This window comes from Mya arenaria, chromosome 13 (genome assembly GCF_026914265.1).
Source record: "Mya arenaria isolate MELC-2E11 chromosome 13, ASM2691426v1".
NCBI lineage: Eukaryota > Metazoa > Mollusca > Bivalvia > Myida > Myidae > Mya > Mya arenaria.
In genome coordinates, this window is record NC_069134.1 from 7,900,953 (window position 1) to 7,919,845 (window position 18,893).

At 36.1% G+C, this 18,893-nt stretch overlaps 3 protein-coding genes across 7 annotated transcripts in view; 2 read left to right on the top strand and 1 right to left on the bottom strand.

Moving 5' to 3' along the window:
* Nucleotides 1–6,702, top strand: part of LOC128213066 (transient receptor potential cation channel subfamily M member-like 2) — a 29,781-nt gene extending 23,079 nt beyond the window's left edge. For 3 of the 5 annotated variants that reach the window (XM_052918579.1, XM_052918581.1, XM_052918580.1), the window contains exons 23-34: nucleotides 158–311; nucleotides 786–985; nucleotides 1,467–1,599; nucleotides 1,761–1,845; nucleotides 2,072–2,111; nucleotides 2,318–2,559; nucleotides 2,870–2,955; nucleotides 3,759–3,956; nucleotides 4,160–4,259; nucleotides 4,520–4,654; nucleotides 4,844–4,957; nucleotides 5,243–6,702. In XM_052918579.1, coding sequence (XP_052774539.1) covers nucleotides 158–311; nucleotides 786–985; nucleotides 1,467–1,599; nucleotides 1,761–1,845; nucleotides 2,072–2,111; nucleotides 2,318–2,559; nucleotides 2,870–2,955; nucleotides 3,759–3,956; nucleotides 4,160–4,259; nucleotides 4,520–4,654; nucleotides 4,844–4,957; nucleotides 5,243–5,359 — 1,604 coding nt within the window. In that variant the 3' untranslated portion in view covers nucleotides 5,360–6,702. Of the gene's footprint in view, nucleotides 1–157; nucleotides 312–785; nucleotides 986–1,466; nucleotides 1,600–1,760; nucleotides 1,846–2,071; nucleotides 2,112–2,317; nucleotides 2,560–2,869; nucleotides 2,956–3,351; nucleotides 3,412–3,758; nucleotides 3,957–4,159; nucleotides 4,260–4,465; nucleotides 4,655–4,843; nucleotides 4,958–5,242 lie in introns of those variants that run through there. The other 2 variants (XM_052918582.1, XM_052918583.1) reach the window with 2 other exon arrangements.
* A 685-nt stretch (nucleotides 6,703–7,387) lies between these two features.
* On the top strand, nucleotides 7,388–10,633 carry LOC128214910 (neuromedin-U receptor 2-like). The gene has a single exon (XM_052921616.1). It carries the CDS (start codon nucleotides 7,409–7,411, stop codon nucleotides 8,693–8,695), a length of 1,287 nt encoding a protein of 428 aa, XP_052777576.1. The 5' UTR covers nucleotides 7,388–7,408; the 3' UTR covers nucleotides 8,696–10,633.
* A 2,066-nt stretch (nucleotides 10,634–12,699) lies between these two features.
* LOC128213843 (uncharacterized) lies at nucleotides 12,700–13,866 on the bottom strand. The gene has a single exon (XM_052919903.1). The coding sequence runs from the start codon at nucleotides 13,864–13,866 to the stop codon at nucleotides 12,700–12,702; it is 1,167 nt and encodes a 388-aa protein (XP_052775863.1).
* Nucleotides 13,867–18,893: the final 5,027 nt, after the last annotated feature.

Here is an 18,893-nt window from a genome sequence, read left to right on the forward strand (position 1 = left end):
AAGCCATCAGACAAACAAGCATTACACACATCATCTTGTCGTTACTGGTCAATATTTTGGTAGCCCTCATCGAACGGCCGAAAAAAACTAATCAAGTACTGACGTGGGCTTCAAACCACTTTATGAGCTCTGGCATAACATTCCTTTTCTATTGTAGGCGAAGGTTGCACGGACGACAGGGCAGTGTGGATAAACGGGAGCCAACCTCGTTGTCCCACCGACCTCGGAAAGATTGTAGTTCCCATTTTGTTAGGGATCTACATGATCATCGCAAACGTTCTTCTTCTGAACCTTCTAATTGCCATGTTTAGGTAGGTTATTCACGTAGCTATCGTGTTATCTTCTACAAATGCAGTTTCAGTAGAGTCGCAAGAAACATAACTATTGCGTTGATTACATTAGGTATGCAAGTGGTATTCGAAGCAACAATATGGTAGATAACAAATCTGTAGAAAGTAACACAGAGCGTAACAGAATAAAAATAATGGGACATGACACATTATTTTTCATAATTTGCTACGTTGTATATAACAAATGATATGGTCACCCTGAGTTCGACGCCGAGCGTCGTTTACATGTTGTTTTTTCTTCTTGAAACGAAACTCTTTGGTCAATTTGAAACTGGCACAAGCGCTTGATTCTGTATATCCTTTGAATTTAAGTATTGCTTTAATTGACTTATTCATGTGTTGATGTAATTCAAAGCTTTGAACGTATCTTGCTTACTCTCAATGTACACAACTCGTTAAAAAAGCCTTTCACTGGAAGACTTGTTTTCACCCCAGCTATACCTTCTCGAAAGTGCAAGACAACACAGACAGACACTGGTGCTACCAACGGTGTTTACTTGTGGAAGAGTTCAGCAACAAACCCATTTATGTCCCTCCACTAATTATTCTGTCTCATCTGAAGTTGCTGCTAAAATACTTTCTGAGTGGGTGTTGTGATGGTAGTTGCTTATGGGGACCATACACAAATCGTTTTGGTAAGTGCGCCGTTGTGATTTTAATCTCAACAAACTTGAGCCGGTACAAGGGTCAACTCAGTGAACCCAAATACAAAACTTTATTCGTACTGACAAGCAAGTTAAACCGGTGTTTTGACGCTCGCTAATATTTTTAAACAGTTTCATGTTATCACATATGTATCCAAACTAGCAAAATCGAAAAGAAGAAAAAAGACAAATACTTGGGCAACAAAACAATCAGCAAAAATAATCGGTTTTCATTAAACTTAAACATTAAGGACTTCAGATATTACGTGAAAATAGAGCCGGCATATTATTGTCTATAAAGGGCTAGCCAGAGAATCCGATGGGCAATGGTTTGACTTATTTTTGAAGACTTGTGTCAATGAAAATTTGATAAAAGTACTGGCTTAACGGAAAAAAGATGTTATTAACCGTCGGATTGTTTGTAAACTGATTATTGTATTTGAGTTCTTAACATATAATGTGTATATGAAAGATTGGCCTGGACATAGACCTTACTATCGTGATGTATCAAGATGGGAGTCAATGATTGCGGAGGCTTATCAGCAACAGACACTGCAGCAAGAGGCGGAAAGTGCACAAGGCCGGGTGAAACAAACCAACACAACGTAAGCATGAGCTAAATGATAAGAAATTACACAAATTTTAACGTTTTTCATTAAAAACGTTTTCTTTCTTTATGATCAAAATGAAATGGTTTTCTTTAGTTTACGGCGCATATGTATTTGCAGTATTTGCTTGCTCAATATAATTGAGTTGTACATTTAAGGCTAGAAGAGGTGTTGCACAGATTAAAGGAGCTGAAACAAAATTCACAAGCAGCAGAACAGAAAATAAAGGACATGGAACTAAAGGTTGTTTATTTTTGTTTCCCGGTCTATTGGTTATGATATATTGTATAAAATCAAACGCGCAATGACTTTTTGCTTATCGTATAAAATATTGAAACAAACACCTTAAAAACAAACAAAAAGCAGGCAAGTATCAATTATGAAATTTCCTTCGCAAAATGCTTTCAGGTATATCTCTACGAATTTTAAATCTCAAAATAATGCTACAGTATTTTTGTTTTTCTTGCAGATGTCGTATTTGGTAACTTCAGATAAATATCATGCAATAGGTATGCTTTGTTTTGTCATTTTCAAATCGTAACCAAATAAAGTTTAGAATTGTCAAATTGTTCAGCTTGTACATTTTTTGAAAATGTTGAAACAAAATGCATCTTTCAATTACATATTTCATGGCGTTAAAATAGTTCAAAATTTGGTCAGCGTTAAATGAGGAAATTGTTTCAGCGCCATCCAGTGCATAAAATGTGTATTTTAGGGCAGGATAGTTATCAGAAAAAAAGAAAATCGGACGCCGCTATCACCATTGGGATACTATCTTCCGAAAGACAAAATGAAAATGCATGCGACCAACTTGCTGAAACAAGTAACACATCGGAAACGATTCCTGATAAATCAAACGCTGATCGAACGGAAACTCGTGTGGTTGGGATTGCATCGTGTTACCCTGGCACAAGTATCACTCGATTTCCGGTACCAGATGAGAAAATCAAATGGCAGGTAAGGCAACGGGTATTGTCAAAGTAACGTTTTTAATCTTAAAACGTAAATATAAAGACGAACATACTGTTTTTGTTGTACATTTTTAAAGACTGTCTGGTTTTGGTGTAACGAGTTATGCAGCAAAAAATATAATGATAATAATTAATGATGATAAAATATCACAGTTTTATTGTATTTGACTGCTGGACAGAGCATACAAATAAAAATGTGCATGTGTATTAAACGAAATGAAAAATGGTGCTTTTTTCGATAATGTTACTTTCGTTATGCTACTATTTCTTCTATGTTTATGCATTCTGAATATCAGGAACCCTTTGAAGATTATAATCCTGAAACGTACAATGCTGTGGACAGTTTGCCTGGAAGCGATGCTGAACCAGATCTGGATAAGATGTTGGTGCATTGTTGCCTTTTCTCTTCCTTCTTACAAATATTGGACAAAGTTTAATACGTCATTGTCACATTTATTACACTTTTAATTATATCGAGTTACGTGTTCCATGTTTTAGTGATGTTAACTTATGTTTCGTATGTTATTTCAAATGATTTCTCTTGACTTTTTAACATTTTGAACACAGAAAATTGCATTTATCGCAATTACAAAGTGCAACAAAACCGAAAGTTACTGTAAATATAATCTCAATTAAGTGCATTACGAAATTCGCATACCACGTTATTTTCTGTATATCTAGCTTTCAATGTTGCTTTACAGTCATTTTCATTTTTTAACTTTACCCGGTAATGCACCCAAAACACTTATTTTATCATTATTTTATTTTATTATTTAAGTCAAGAAACAAATCAGCCTAGTTAAACAGAATCACGAGAGCACCAGGACTTATATTACAGCATAAGATATTTTGCCAACTTAAACATACATTGATTACATCACGTGATAATGCCAATCGACCAAGTAGGCAACAATAAAGCTGTTAATGCTTACATGAAATTGTGGTCTTTAAAACAGTATTTGAGCAAATATCAACATTTGCTAAAGGGTTCAATCCTTTGGTATCTTAGTTTCATCACTATTTATGAGTTTACCCAAACACTTCTTTTTACTAAAACATCATGTTGAAATCGGGAACTTATCAAACACTAAATAAGAATATATCATAGGTATATTCTCACTTTTATTTTTATCTTATTATTAAATCGTACGTGGCGTGGCACTGAGGGTTTAAACCTTATTGTAGGCAACTGGATGAACGAAGAAAGGCATTGTCATTCAATGAGTATGATGCGAAGTTTGGTGTGAATCGGACAAGTGCAGTTGGATCAATTGAAGTTCGAGATGGCTTCCCATTAAACCCTATGGGTAGAACTGGTATACGAGGGAGAGGAGTGTTCTCAAGATGGGGGCCTAATCACTTTTCCCGGTCTATTGTTACAAGGTAAGATTTTAGAAATAATATTTAGATTAATACATTCAGCTGTTATGGACGATTTTTCAAAGGATGCGTGACGTCATTGTTTGCTGTCAATATAAATGTTTCTAAAACTAGCATTCAGGTATGCTTGTTTTACTACGGTATTAAATATAAATGAATAGAAAGTAAGTAAGTTATGCCACCTGACAAACTAATTTATTTCAAAGATGGAAGCTGCTGGATAATGGCGCGACCGAAACAGTTAATGGGAAACCTGTTCTTGAGGTCTTGGTTGTTTCAGGCTCCGGAAGGCACTGTTTACCTGAGGTAAAGAAAATATAAAAGTATATATTATATGAGTATATAAATCAATTACTTTAGTACGTTATCCAAGTAATTGTTGTTATATATCATACATTTTTTAGTTAGATGTTATGTGTGAATGGGTTTTGTGGTAAACGCCAACTTTTACATTGCTTGTCAGTAGAAAGCATATAATAGAACATTTCATAAATTGTTAATAATTTTTTTAGATATTTTGAGTAAGTTATATTCAAACGAGTCATACAATTCTATCTCGTGCACAGACGGATGCATCTAACTTACCCGACAGTGAAGGCGGTCATCTTCAGCTTGAAATACCAGATAGCTCACAAAATGATGTGTCACCGGGAAAGTCATTGAAGAAGAAATTGAAAAGGTTTCAAAAGAAAGGCGTAAAGGTATAGTTACTTTATCAACAATTCCTATTAAATCTTCGATGAAAATTGTTTTCGAAAAGTCGTTTAGTTCAGTGATAGCTATGTTCGAACAATTCAACATAGTCATTGGTTAATAAAATTGAAATGAACTTGTTTAAAATTCTGATGTGATCAGTCTCATCCTGATTGCACCTCTTTAAATAATTTTAGTTGTACGATGATTATCTTAATGACGAGCGGAATACAGATAACGCATGGGTTGAAATTGTAACACATCACTTCCATGACGCCAGAGGGGAACTTGCAAAGTATCTCGCATTGAAGGTTTGTTTTTCGACATTATGCACAACTTTCGATCTGAAATATGCGCTAAAATTGATTCGTTATATGAAAGTAAGACAATATGCATTCATTGTCTTTTCCCGAAAAATCGATGGGTTTACTTTTAATGTTCTCTTTTATTTTAGTTTTTAAATATCCATGGATGATTTGGGAAACTTTGACATATTGCAATGTAAGATATAACCTAACACGCATCTGTAATTAGCATTTACATATTTGGAATGTTGTTGTCTTATAATATTATTGGAGATTTTGTAAAAATTTCAGAACGAAGGCACCAATGGTAGCTGTTGGCTGCCGATCTCTCAGAAGACGCCTGTGAGTCTGTCAGATCTGTTTTTTATCCATTTGGCAGCACAGAAAATGGTGGCTTATTTCCAGTAAAACTGAACAAAACGAACTAACGGAACTCAATAAAGCAGCATAGAGAGTATGAGTGTAATTCCGGTACATATAAAGAGAACAAAGTATAAAATTTATCCCCCGACGAGATTAAACGGCGTTTTCCCGGTAGAACAACGGAGGGAAACAACGCCACATACATGGGAGCACAAATAAACAAAGAAAATGGGGCCTATTCCCAGTAGAATAACGAATGGAAACCACGCAACATATTTTGCAGCGCAGTTAATAGTGGCGAATTTCAGTAGATACATGAATGGACATGACGCGCGATGTCCGACAGCAATATTTTTTTACCACGATCATCCGGAGGAACGTAACTGTTTATATACGAACATCATTAAGAAACGACTTACTCCGAGCAGATATACAAATGAACACATTATCCTAGATAATGAGAGCCGTTTGAGACACTGTGCATTTCTTTATGGGACAATCATTTGTAACATTTTTTTATAAACATGTTTACGTTATGTATATTCTAGGTATTCAACACGGGTATTTGATATTTTAAATGTATGGTAAATGTACTCATCTTTCTTTTTTATATAGTGCTTAGTTCTCTGTATTGACACAATATAATACAATGTAAAACTATCTGAACACAGTCATATTTCGTTAATAATCGCATAAATGCATTTATGTATTTCCTCTTTTCTTTATTTTCGCAGCATCATATTCTCGCATCAACGTTTTGTATTTTTATTGCGTTTGCTCTCCAGTCACGTTTTTGTTTTCATATAATAATCAATTACACCGATAAATAATGTATTTTAGTCTTTTGCAAAAGTAATTTTGTGTATTCGATTGTACTATTTTGAAACACGGCAATGTTTTAAGTAAATCCTCATATAAGGCATTTGCGGGTCGTATTGATATTATCAAAATGAGATTAAAAAATTGTATCAAAATGCATCATTTACAAATAATTATTTACAACTTTTCATTTTACGAAACTTCTTTTTTAGTTTTATAGGCTTTAATAAAAGTAAAATAGTATGATAGTGGTTTTCTTTTTTATGAGTAACAGGATGTTTTTATTATCATCATCGATTTTGAATACCAGAACTAATTTAACGTGCTCGATGTACATAATTAGCTTTTATACGGTTGCTGGGTTTGCGTATGCATGTTTTGCGTCATGTTTAATGAACTGTATGATATAAATCTGGGTGTATCACATACGTTATTGAATCGTTCTCTAAATAATGAAAACCTTAAAAAAACCCAGATTTCATCATGCATTTTTTCTACGGAATTCAATTATCTTTATTTAACTTAGACAATGTTGTTTAATTCTTGAGACCGACTTTAAACATTACTTACTGTGATAATTTGTCTATGAATGTACTGTTTTCAGAAAAAGAATCACCCTGTCTCCTAAATTTCGTAGGATATTTTATTTATATGGCTTTTGTCTGACCTTTGAGTGTACGGAATAAGAAATGTTTTAATTGCTGTGCTAAGAACATGTGCTTACAATCATACCTTCCCCCTTCCCCGTCCACCAAATTCGCACGGTATGTTTTAATATATATGCTTACAGCACGCGTGCTGAAACATTCTGTGTGAATTGCGTCTAATTTGTTGAACAATCATGTCAAGGTCCAGTTAAGCGCATACAGTTTATTGGGGGTGTTCATTGACAGAAAAATTGACTGATAAACTTTACATTGCCAGATTAATTTCATGTATTGATTAACGGAATATTGTACTGAGAACATGTGTTAATTAAAAATCGAGTGTGTTGACTCCAAAATCTTTTTTACGAGAATAAATAAACCATTTGATTAATCTCGCGATCGCCTCATAAAAGTAGTGAAACATACTAAATTCGCTCATCCCAACAATCCGCATCCGGGTGATTTCCAATTTACGCCTCGCTGTGTTCAATACCATTAGTTTAAGCGTCACTTAATACACGAGATCCTTACTGATGTCATATATGAAATCTCGGGCCTACTTTTCAATATGATTCATTCGAGGAAAGGTATAAATGAAACACAAACCTTGGAACAAATACGGTGAAAGATGTCTAGAATGCCACCACCGGGATGTGCTCCGTATGAGGAATACCCTGATCCGTACTCTGAAACAGTGAAATATTTGTGGAAAATTATCCCACTTGTAGTAGTTATCATCGGATTGTGTGGTAACATTTTGACTGTCATCATTCTATTACGACAGAGAAGAAAAACATCGTCGACGGCACTTTTTCTGTTTACATTGGCAATATCAGATACGATCACCCTACTGAGTTCTCCTATACGTAATTGGTTGCTTCGTGGCATAGAAGAAAAAGACGTTCGAAATATGAGTGAACTTGGATGTAAGTTCTCGAACTTTTTTACGTACGCATCTGTGCAGTTTTCGTCGTGGATTCTGGTCGGTGTCACGTGTGAACGGCTCATTAGCGTCGTGTGGCCGCACCGGGTCCGGCTAGGATGCACTCCTCGCGCTGCGATCGTGACCATTTTTGCACTGCTGATTCCCATCCTGGGCCTGAATGCCCATATGTTTTACGGACATGGAAATTCCAGCTTAGTACCACGTGATGGGCCTTGTGAACCATTGTATATAGGGTACTCAAAGTTTTGGGACAAATACTGGCCGTGGATTGATTTTGCAGTTGCATATGCCGTCCCATTCCTTTTTTTGGCTGTGAGCAATACAGTCATCATATACAAAATGCATAAGACACATAGACAGAGACGGCGCATTAGTTCTGTTGGTAAACACGGGGTCGACAACAGTGCCCGAGATAAGAAGCTTGTGACAATTGTTTTGGTCATTTTGACTGTCAGCTTCTTCATCTGTCTGACACCCGTTCAAATCTTCTTTATCTACCAGCCGTATTGGAGGGAGAGAGTATTTGAAGAATACTTTTGTCAAGACTGGAAGCGATTCGCCGAGGAGACAGGGAAGTTTCAGCTCGTTTTCGCCATCGTTAATCTTCTATCTTACATAAATGCAGGGTTTAATTTCTTTCTGTACGTGATAAGTGGCTCCAAGTTCCGACATGAAGTTAAGGCCCTGTTTATGTGTACACCGAGTGGTGACGCCGTTTTTGGTTCGAGTACCTCAAGTAGTGCGCGCAGGCATCTTACACATGCCACATCAGTGCAGAGTAGATTATCATCGCAAAATAGTTTAAGCAGATCAAGTGATGACGCGGTCAAAGGGCATAATATAGACGTTCAACATGCAAAAAACTGTCGTTCAGAGGTAAAAACTTCAGCTCCAGAAGATGTTGTTGTCGATTATGGTGTGCAAAACAAAGGTTTTGATGTGAACGACAGTTTCAATACAAAGCTGTAACACAACTTTGATAGAAATGCTGCTTATATACTGAAAGTCAATGAAAACGCACCACTGTAGCAAGTTTTTGATAGGCTAAGATTCAAATACTGTCAAAAAACGTTTTAAAGCATGTACATTACTTCTTCCGTGCTCCGCCGACTTCGCATATATACTCCTCAAGTTTTGTGTCGGGAATTATCGAATAATTTAGTTACCATTTTGAAACATTATAATGCTAGCTTTGTTTCTTATCCATGATTTTTTTCGATATAGACTTCTTGATGAGGTTCATCACACGTGGGCCAGAATAATTTTATTCGAAAATAATTTTATATGGCGTTTCGCTAGGCAATGTCTTTACAAGGTTCTGAAATTCTTTTCGAAGGAACAATTCCTGCTACTGACGTGACGTCTTTAAACGTAATATTTTCTCTGTGTTGAATACATACTACATGTACCGACTCGGATTAAGCTGCGGTGCGTTTTCATTGGGTGTCAGTATATTTACTAAACAAAGCTTATTGATAAATGGCTGGACTAGCCTGAGATTGAGCGTTGACAAACTGGTCCAAATCCGAAGTGGTTCCTACTTAAATTTCACTGTCCTAGCCAATTAAGTTACAAAATTAACTATGACTATGTAGAGTATAGTTGTTGATCGTTAAATAGTTTATCGAATGAACCTTTAGTTGTATATGTGCAAAATTACCTTTTGGTGTTCACGAGGTGAAATATACTGCGATCTTACACTAAAACAAACCATTTTTACTATATGCTTAAAAGGGATATAAAATGACATTTAATTGTAGTTTTCAGAAAAGCGCGGCAAATTAAATAAAAAAAGAACGTAACATTATTTCGATATTGACGTCTTTGAAATTATGTCCCAGCCAATGGACTTTTATCTTTGATTTGGACGGGAAAGCAGACTAATGTTTTATCTTGTTTAAAACAGTGACATCTAGTATATATCTTTTAATAGCTAGATAACTAAAAACCACCTGAAAGCATATAATAAAGCATAAAGTTGACAATTGTTTTATATTTCTGTTGCCTTCTAATTTTTGTTTGAACTCGCGCCTTTACATTTTGCTACTGAGCTTGTTTCTGTAGTTTTTTTTCATAAATATTTGACTAGGTTTCGGGTGATATTTGGCCTGCTGGACCTGTCATTGCAGTTTCCATATGTTTTATTATTAATACTTCCATTCTGAACTAAACAATTTGAACAGAGATTTATCGTAACAAATATGTTCATTTTCCATTAACTGATTGATATGTTTTCAGTTCTGATTGGATCCATCATTAATTGGATTTCGCTTGACTTTAATTATTCAAAGTAGAGATATAACCGGGTGTATAAGGGTTGTATAAGGGTTGTTTAAAAAGACAATGTGTTATGCATGGCCATTTATATTGCCATTAAAACATGTTATTTATTTTTCATGATGGCAATGTTTTCACTACATTACTACTGTCAAAGCACAAGTTCAACATAGGTTTGTATGTTGCATGCACAGTTGAGCATGTACTCATTTAATGTTAGATTATCCAATCAAGACAATTCATATGAGCAAATTTTGCAATATTGTATCACTGGTAATTGCTGTCGTGAGTGAGGTACATTAACCGCTTCGCTACCTATAAAACTTGATAAATTTAATGTAAAATTACAGCGCTTTTACAACTGTTTTATTTTAGAAGGATCGGTTCACTTTCGTAACACTTAAAAACGTTTTATTACATCTATAGAGAGAAGTGATTTTGTCAGTTTGATCACTAGAAAAAGATTTGTTTATCCAAAAAACAAATGAGTGATTTTATGACCGAAGCCTTCAAAGATATATCTCCAAATATTCTGGTGAACGCAACAAGGCAATATATCGAACTATTATCAATTTTGTTCTTGCTGTCTTTTTATCATGTCGCATGTGTTCATAGATTTTGTGTCATATTTGTCATATCGCTATATTGTCTTGAAACATTAAATTTGATAAAACTGCGTATGTATTATTCTATTTGCCCCAAAATTTGCGAACTATTTCAGAACAGGATCATGTTTAGCTCACGGTGTAAATTGTGTAATGTTTTTCTTTTAAAAGTCTTGAGACTCTTTGAACAAATTTATACCATAACATAAATATTGTACTAAGCTTGGTCCTGTTAAAAGGAACATAATACTGTTCAAGCATCTGGGGCGTGGTGTTGTGGTAATACTGACGGGAAAACCCCCATCTAGTTTCCGACACGAAACATCGAATGCATCAAAGTTCTGCATAAACTGTATTCAGATCATGTTGACTTTTAAAATCAAATAAATGAATTAAAAGAAATAAAAATAATGTCTATGAAAATTGTCATTTTGTATGATACGTGATGCTTATATAGCTTGTTCCACCGTTCCAGTAAGAATTTTAAATGTTACATGCCTGGCGCAAAGGTGCTAAGACTATTTTCCTAACAAATGTTTATTCGAAAAAGAAAAATGATATTAATATCGCCTTGAAAATTCCGTTAACTGATGCCAGCAAGTGTTCTGATTATTCACATCAGACATTTATTTTGGTTTGTTTTTTCACCTGAATATATTTTTTAAGAAAAGTAAGCAACGAGAATATGGTGGATATTTCTGCTACACGGCTTGATATGGAACAGACTCTCACATGATAATTTTCATTGTTTTGGAATGTTGAATTTTACATGAGTTGAGAGTAGTTATAATAATTGATCTAGTCTATGTAACAGGAAGGAAATGTAAGCGGGTATTGAATATATAGCACTTATACTGTCTTGCTATAGAGCTAGCTTTGTGACGAACTACGCAAATATGCTTCGTGCATCTGGTGGGGATGAAAACCCATGGCCATTCGCTCTGCAGGCGTACTCTATGGCGAGACAGTATAAGTGCATCTATAATATCGAAGACATCGTTACAGAAATATTTGATACGAAGAAGGAATTGCTGTGTCGAAAAATTACCTAAATAATTTTATTCAAGATAATGAATTTTGAATTGTAAAAGTTGCCATTCCTATTCTCCTTATAAAATATTCGAATGCATTATATTGTTTTACTTTTGAGTAAATGAACTAAAGATTAAAGTTACAATTTATGGTTCCATCCTGCTACCGGACATCCATTCTATTACCGGACAAATCATTTTTGTTTTGAATTTTCTTCCTGTTACCTACCTTATGTTATTAAATAAAAGCCAAACTCAAAACTAGAACTTAATTCAAAAGTACAGAAAAAACATCCGTTGTCAATATTCTCATTATTTAAATCCGAAATATGGTTTGATTAAGGAGACAAAACATATGCGCTAACTTCTGTGTTCAATTCTGTTAATTAAATTATCTCCTGTTCCAAATGTTTACCAAACTTATACCTCTCTTTAATATTGTAAAAGAGATTGAAAGACGTCCATGTTTCATTTATTTTAATTACGAACACAATGTGTATTGAAAGTAAAATCGTCCGTCCACGTGAACGAAAATGAATATCCCAGTTCTTCCGTTTTCCACACCATCAACAACCCTGAACATCCCTTCGTCCAGCCAGGAAGGAATAAAGGACTAGCAGGAGTCGTGATGTTATCAGGATGCTTTTTACGGCACTTTGAGCATGTGTCTTGGTTAAAGTATTTTGTTGCATCACTTTCTGCCTCGTAAATTCAAGTCCTAAAATAAACATCATTTGCGATAACACTACCGGCCGATGTTGAATAGTTGAACAGTTTTGCCCATCGCTTTAACTACTACCCTCATCAAACTACTTTCCGGTGGTAACCCTGTTAAAAAGGAAGTTTCATAAAAGACGTGTAAACAACGTTTCTCCTGTATACTAGCTCGCTTAGTCCGGGCCAGATGTTTATAACTTAACTTTTTCTGAGTTTAAGAAAACATATGAGCACCAACCGTGCCATTTCCTTTCAATTATTGTATATGTGTAATTATTATTGTATTATTGTAATTTTTGGTTTAATGTTATGATGTTACTTATTCGACGAACGGTTATCGTACTTAATTTTTTTCTTCGTTTTCTTCATCTTTTTCTTCAACTAATTTTGGCCCGGAGCAGAACTTTGGCCTGACGTGCATGAATCGACAAGCAAACAGGGAGCCAAATCCACCATGTCTTCCAGCAGCATGTCCACTGTGAAGTCCTTTGCGAGTTGTGCCAATCGAAATGGGCATTTTAGTCATGACGCTTAAACCACCAATGGTCTTTCCGCCACTAGTCATACCGACGCCTAATCCATCCAATGCCAAATCGGCTGTGGTCATACCTGCTCCAATGCCGCCCGCCGCAATACCACCCGCTCGTCCCATGCTCATCCCGTTTCCAATTGGTATACCGCCTCCCATGATACCGCCCATTTCCGCTCTCATAACGCTGGACATTCCTGCCCTAAAACCAGTCCGTATTCCAGCCCCTATGCCGCCGCCCAATCTCGCTCCGACACCGCCACTAATTCCCACTTCCATACCATCTCTTATTCCCGCTTCAATACTGCCGCCCATTTCCGTTCCAATACCAGATTCCATTCCCGCTCCCATTTCTGTTCCCATACCGCCGCCCATTCCTGTTCCCATACCGCTGCCCATTCCCGCTTCCATACCGCCGCCCATTCCCGCTCCCATACTGGCGCCCATTCCCGTTCCCAAACCACCTCCCATTCCTGTTCCCATACCGCCGCCCATTCCCGCCCCCATACCAGCTCCCAAACTTCCTTCCCTTCCCGCTCCCATACCGCCGCCCTTACCGCCGCCCATTCCCTCTCCCATACCGCCGCCCATTCCCGCTCCCATACCACCTCCTATTCCTTTTCCCATACCGCCAACAATTCCCGCTCTCATATCGCCGCCCATTTCCGCTCCCATACCGAAGCCCATTCCCGATCCAAAACCACCTCCCATTACTTTTCCTATTCCACCGCCCAGTTCCGCTCCTATGCCGCCAACAATTCTCGCTCCGACACCGCCATCCATTCTCGCGTCCATACCATCTCTCCTTCCCGCTCCAATACCGCCGCCCATTCCCGATCCCATACCACCTCCCATTCCTGTTCCCATACCGCCAACAATTCCCGATCCCACACCACCTCCCATTCCAGCTCCTATACCGCTGCCTTTCCCCACACCATTACCACTGGTATTCGCCGGACCGCTTGAGAACATTTCATACATTCTTATGTCCTCATTTCTTCCAGTTCGCCTCCTTTCTTCAAAGGCCTGCCTGGTTCCCATACCAATGCCGTCACCAACGCCGGCAGACACACCTCCGTCAGCGCATTCCTCTCCCCCACAGAACCCGCCATGCACAGGGTAACCGTCTTGTCCTCCTCATGCACCGATCCACCCATCTTGCAGAGGTACCCCGCCGTCTGACCCGGAGGTCATAGTAAAATGACCGGACACAGTTGAAGATCCTCTTGTCGATTGATTTAATTCACCCGTCGACATTATACTAGACGATGCGCTGCCGGGCGACTGATATAATCCATTAAAGCCAGATTTTACATCGAAACCGTCTGACGTAAATGAGGTATGAGCTCCTCCGTGCCCGATCGTATCTAAGGCGCCGCTGGTACCTCCGGTGTTAGAGGAAATACTAGTTTCACCTACAAATCCAAACGTTCCGCTTTCAAACACAACCGTGGACTCGGCTCCGACAAGGAATGCTCCGCCAACATCGAGGGCTCCGACGAATCGGTCTGTACTGGATAACCCGGAGTAAGTAGGCCCACCCCTATATTGAGACGCTATGATTTGTGATCCGCTTCTATCAAAAGATGAGATACGGTTGCCTTGACCACTACAAACTGACGAAAGCTCCACCAAAATCCATAAACAAATCATGTCTTTTGTCTGAAAAGAAATACAGAAACTCTTAACTGATCATATGTATAAGATATGAAGATTGATTTTTCTTTTGGGAATTGCCAAGCATGACAATCCGTTTATTCATTGCAAATAATCACATAAACGAAAAAAAAAAGATATGAGGATTTATCAATAAAAATATCTTTGATAAAACAGTAAAAGCAATTCTATTATAATACATTTTAAACTGGTTGTCTGCACATTAGAATTTGTTCAGTTGACAACTTTATTGAACGTTTTGATCACATGCCACCAGACAGACAAGAACCACATTTAGAAACCATACACGTCAATGTCATTTGATATTCTTTTCATTGCTTCTTAATTATAATGCAATCTTATGTTGTTGTTTTCAATCAAAATATAGAAGTCTGAAATGGTTTCTAGCTAATACCTTTAAAGAAAACTAGATCCGTGTATAATATTAAAGAGTGTTTGGCAATTGATTTCAGGAAGTTTATAGTCTTGTATGTTTTTCAAGCTTGCTTCATGCGTGTTTGTCAGACTTTAGATCCATTTCAACTTAAAAGCAATAATGTAAGATTCAATATTTATCATATTTATTTCTCCAAGATTGTTGTCACCGAGTAATATTTTTTTAAGTTGGCATTGTGATAAGCTGTTTTACATTTTCAACAGTCTTACACTTTGATTTGATGGTGCCATAAATATTTTAGATACTTAAAACATCATTTAAAACACTCCTGAATAGTAGTATAGAGTAATAGCGCAAATAAATAGAAGAATCATAATACTAATAATGCCAATGTAGATACCGTTAGCATTTTTACCGTAAATGTGTACATGAGATTACATATGATAACGACAACGCCGACAACAACAACAGCAATAACAAAAATATTGCATGTGTATTACCAGTTTGATATCACAGTCAACTGAAAACTACTATTTCACCTATCCAGAGTCACCAAATATATACTTAATTATGATTCGAATCCGTATTAAAGAAATTTGATTGTTATTGAAATGTATTTGTTTGAGTACAAAAACCACAACAGAAACTCGTCAGGAGTTCGTGATCAAAACCTTGCTTGAGATAAATTATGATGAAGAGCTTCTTTTTAGATGACATGTTTCGTGTTTACTGGTACGTATTGCAAGAAAGAAAAAAATATTCTGTCCAATGGAGGGATCTGAAAGAGTACTTGCAACAAATTCACAAATATGTTAAACGTTTTTTTTTTGCTTTTGTGTTCTATGTCTTTGGCGTTTACCCAGTGCCATTAGACCGGATTTATGTTTAAACTTTTGGCTACTGAGCTTGTGTCTGTAGTTTTTCACATAAGAATTCATATTACATATTCTTATTACACTGCAGCCTTCATATTTAATCTTCAGATAACGAATCAATCGGTTTCGGTATGATGTACGAGGTATCCTAGGTATCCTAGGTGATAAGTGATGTGCAATCTTATTAATTCAAAACTAAGTTGTTGTGTACACCAAGTAAACTGACGAAGCATGTACTTCGTAGAATGTCGTTGGTCACATGGATGCTATAGTATAACATTTTGTCAATTTGTCTTTTTTGGCCATGTTATATCGTGGCGAACTATTTAGAAAACAACCAATGCAAACTCAAGGCTCAGATTGATATCTTTATGTAGGAAATTAGATTTAGAGTTAACCCTTAAGTATTTTAAAGATTCCATTTCATATTTCAGTATGAACGTGTGGAATGAAGTTATAGATGACAAAAGAAATATAAAGAGGTTAACAACCTTTAAACTTAAACACTACTCACATCCTTTAAATAAAGTATATCAGTGATTACGTTGCATATTTATGATATTTATCAACATATTCATGCAATGTAGACATTCATAATTAATTGTAATGGATCGAGTGTCTGTCGATGAGCGCATGCAATACATTGAATTAAATTGTTGTGTTTTAATTATAATGACATTATTATAATCATTAATATTATCAATCATGTGTTTCCCTTTGTGGTTTAGTGGTCAGAACTAAAATAGAGAGCAATGGTTCGAGTCCCGGCTTTGAACATGACTAGGAGGAAGACAAATCGGTCGACCCCAGTGTTATTACTACAATCGCTTTATTCACGATTAGATCGTTTACATCGAAAATTGCAAAAGAAGCTATAGTCAATTTTTCTTTATTCGACTTCCAATACATTGATACATGAGGATATATATAGAAATAGAAATATAACATAAGGACGAACGGGTCAAATGTATATATATATATATCGGATTTTTTTACATAACAAAGGCTATATTTGAGAAGGTATCTTGACCTTTTTACTATCTCATATTTTCCAAACATATACTGAAAATAGCTTTTCTCGTGAGAGTAACGCTGTGTTCGTATCCCGGATATAATCAAAGGTACAGTTGGCTTAAGTAACGGTGTGGACACTACAACTTTTGTACCATGATCTTTGCAGCCTTGAAAACTCGTATTAATGGAAAATATGTGGTTATACCACTGAGCAATTTTCAAATGTGTATGACGTCCGTTGCAGTCTTGTTTATGTCCCTTTAATGAAGGGCACTTGAAACATGTTATTTGTTGACGATGTTAAAACATTAGGATAACTTAGCGAGTCTAACCTATTGAAGTATTGCATGGTGTTTCATGGTACAATATGGGCAGTATCTGAACATACCACGTGGCAGTCGTAACTCAAAGAAAGCTGAAAAACACTGTATTCATGTGTTGTTGATAAGTTAGACAGCCTCTCATTGGTCAAGAGAACGATCGGCAACGCACAATAATGATCATACTAATTGGTTTTGGGTTTTCCCTATGAAGTGACACTTCTAAAAAAGTGATCAACACTTTGATTTTTGCTTTAAGAATATTCTCAAGGCCTTCTTCACTTTAACTATTGATTTTATTATTACATCAAGGCCTTCTTCACTTTCACTTTGCTTTTATAATAGCCTCAATGCCTTCTTCACTTTTGCTATTGCTTTTATTTTTACCTCAAGGCCTTCTTCAGTTTTACTTTTGCTTTTATTATAGCCTCAATGCCTTTTTCACTTTTACTATTACTTTTATTATTACCTCAAGACCTTCTTCACTTTGGCTTTTGCTTTTATTATTACCTCAATGCCTTATTCATTTTTACTATTGCTTTTATTATATCCTCAAGGCCTTCTCCATTTTTACTTTTGCTTTTATTTTAATGCCCTTTTCACGCTTACTATTGCTTTTATTATTACCTCAATGCCTTATTCATTTTTACTATTGCTTTTATTATATCCTCAAGGCCTTCTCCATTTTTACTTTTGCTTTTATTATAATGCCCTTTTCACTTTTACTATTACTTTTATTATTACCTCAAGACCTTCTTCACTTTGGCTTTTGCTTTTATTATTACCTCAATGCCTTATTCATTTTTACTATTGCTTTTATTATAGCCTCAAGGCCTTCGTCACTTTTGCTTTTGCTTTTATTATAATGCCCTTTTCACGCTTACTATTGCTTTTATTATAACCTCAAGACCTCTTCACCTTGGCTATTTCTTTTATTATAACCTCAATGCCTTATTCATTTTTACTATTGCTTTTATTATAGCCTTAAAGCCTTCTTCACTTTTACTTTTGCATTTATTATAGCTTCAAGGCCTTCTTCACTTTTACTTTTGCTTTTATTATAGCCCCAATGCCTTATTCAGTTTGATTATTGGTTTTAGCATTACCCCAAGCCTGCATCACGTTTGTTATTGCTTTGATTAATAGCTCAAGGATGGATTCACTTTGCTATTGTTGGATTATTGAGATTGTTCGAATATTTACAAGGGTCACTGACTTTATAAGTTTGCAATTTTGAACAATGGTACCAGTTAATAAAGCTCTATTTAACGCCGTTTTTGACAGTGGAATTATCCCACGCAGTAAGGTATTATAAGACCCATATACAACAATAAAGGGTTAAAAGAGGACCCGGTTAGTTATAGTCCAATATGTATCTTAAGCTGCCTCGGCAATTGCAAACTATTCTCTTCAGTTTCAACTGAAACACTAAAACCCGCATTAACTAACATTTTACCGACCGTTCCAATGCGGTACCTAACAATCCCTGATAAACACACCTAGTTTTTAGATAATATTTATGCACTATGCACTGTGTTGTTTGTGGAGTTTTGTGCTGATGGTCCTTGTTTCTCTCTAAAGATAAGCTATTTATAGCATTTATAGATTTTTCTCAAGCTTTGAATCAATCTGGCACGATGGTCTCTACCATAATCCCTATTTAACCAGATTAACGGGAATATTTTCAGGGCCATATTGTCTATATATGAAAACATCAAAGCATGTGTAAAAATATACAATAAAGAG

Bases quoted from the DNA above. Each gene is read 5' to 3' on its own strand.
- LOC128214910 (XM_052921616.1), top strand. From the start codon at position 7,409: ATGTCTAGAATGCCACCACCGGGATGTGCTCCGTATGAGGAATACCCT.
- LOC128213843 (XM_052919903.1), bottom strand. From the start codon at position 13,866: ATGTATGAAATGTTCTCAAGCGGTCCGGCGAATACCAGTGGTAATGGT.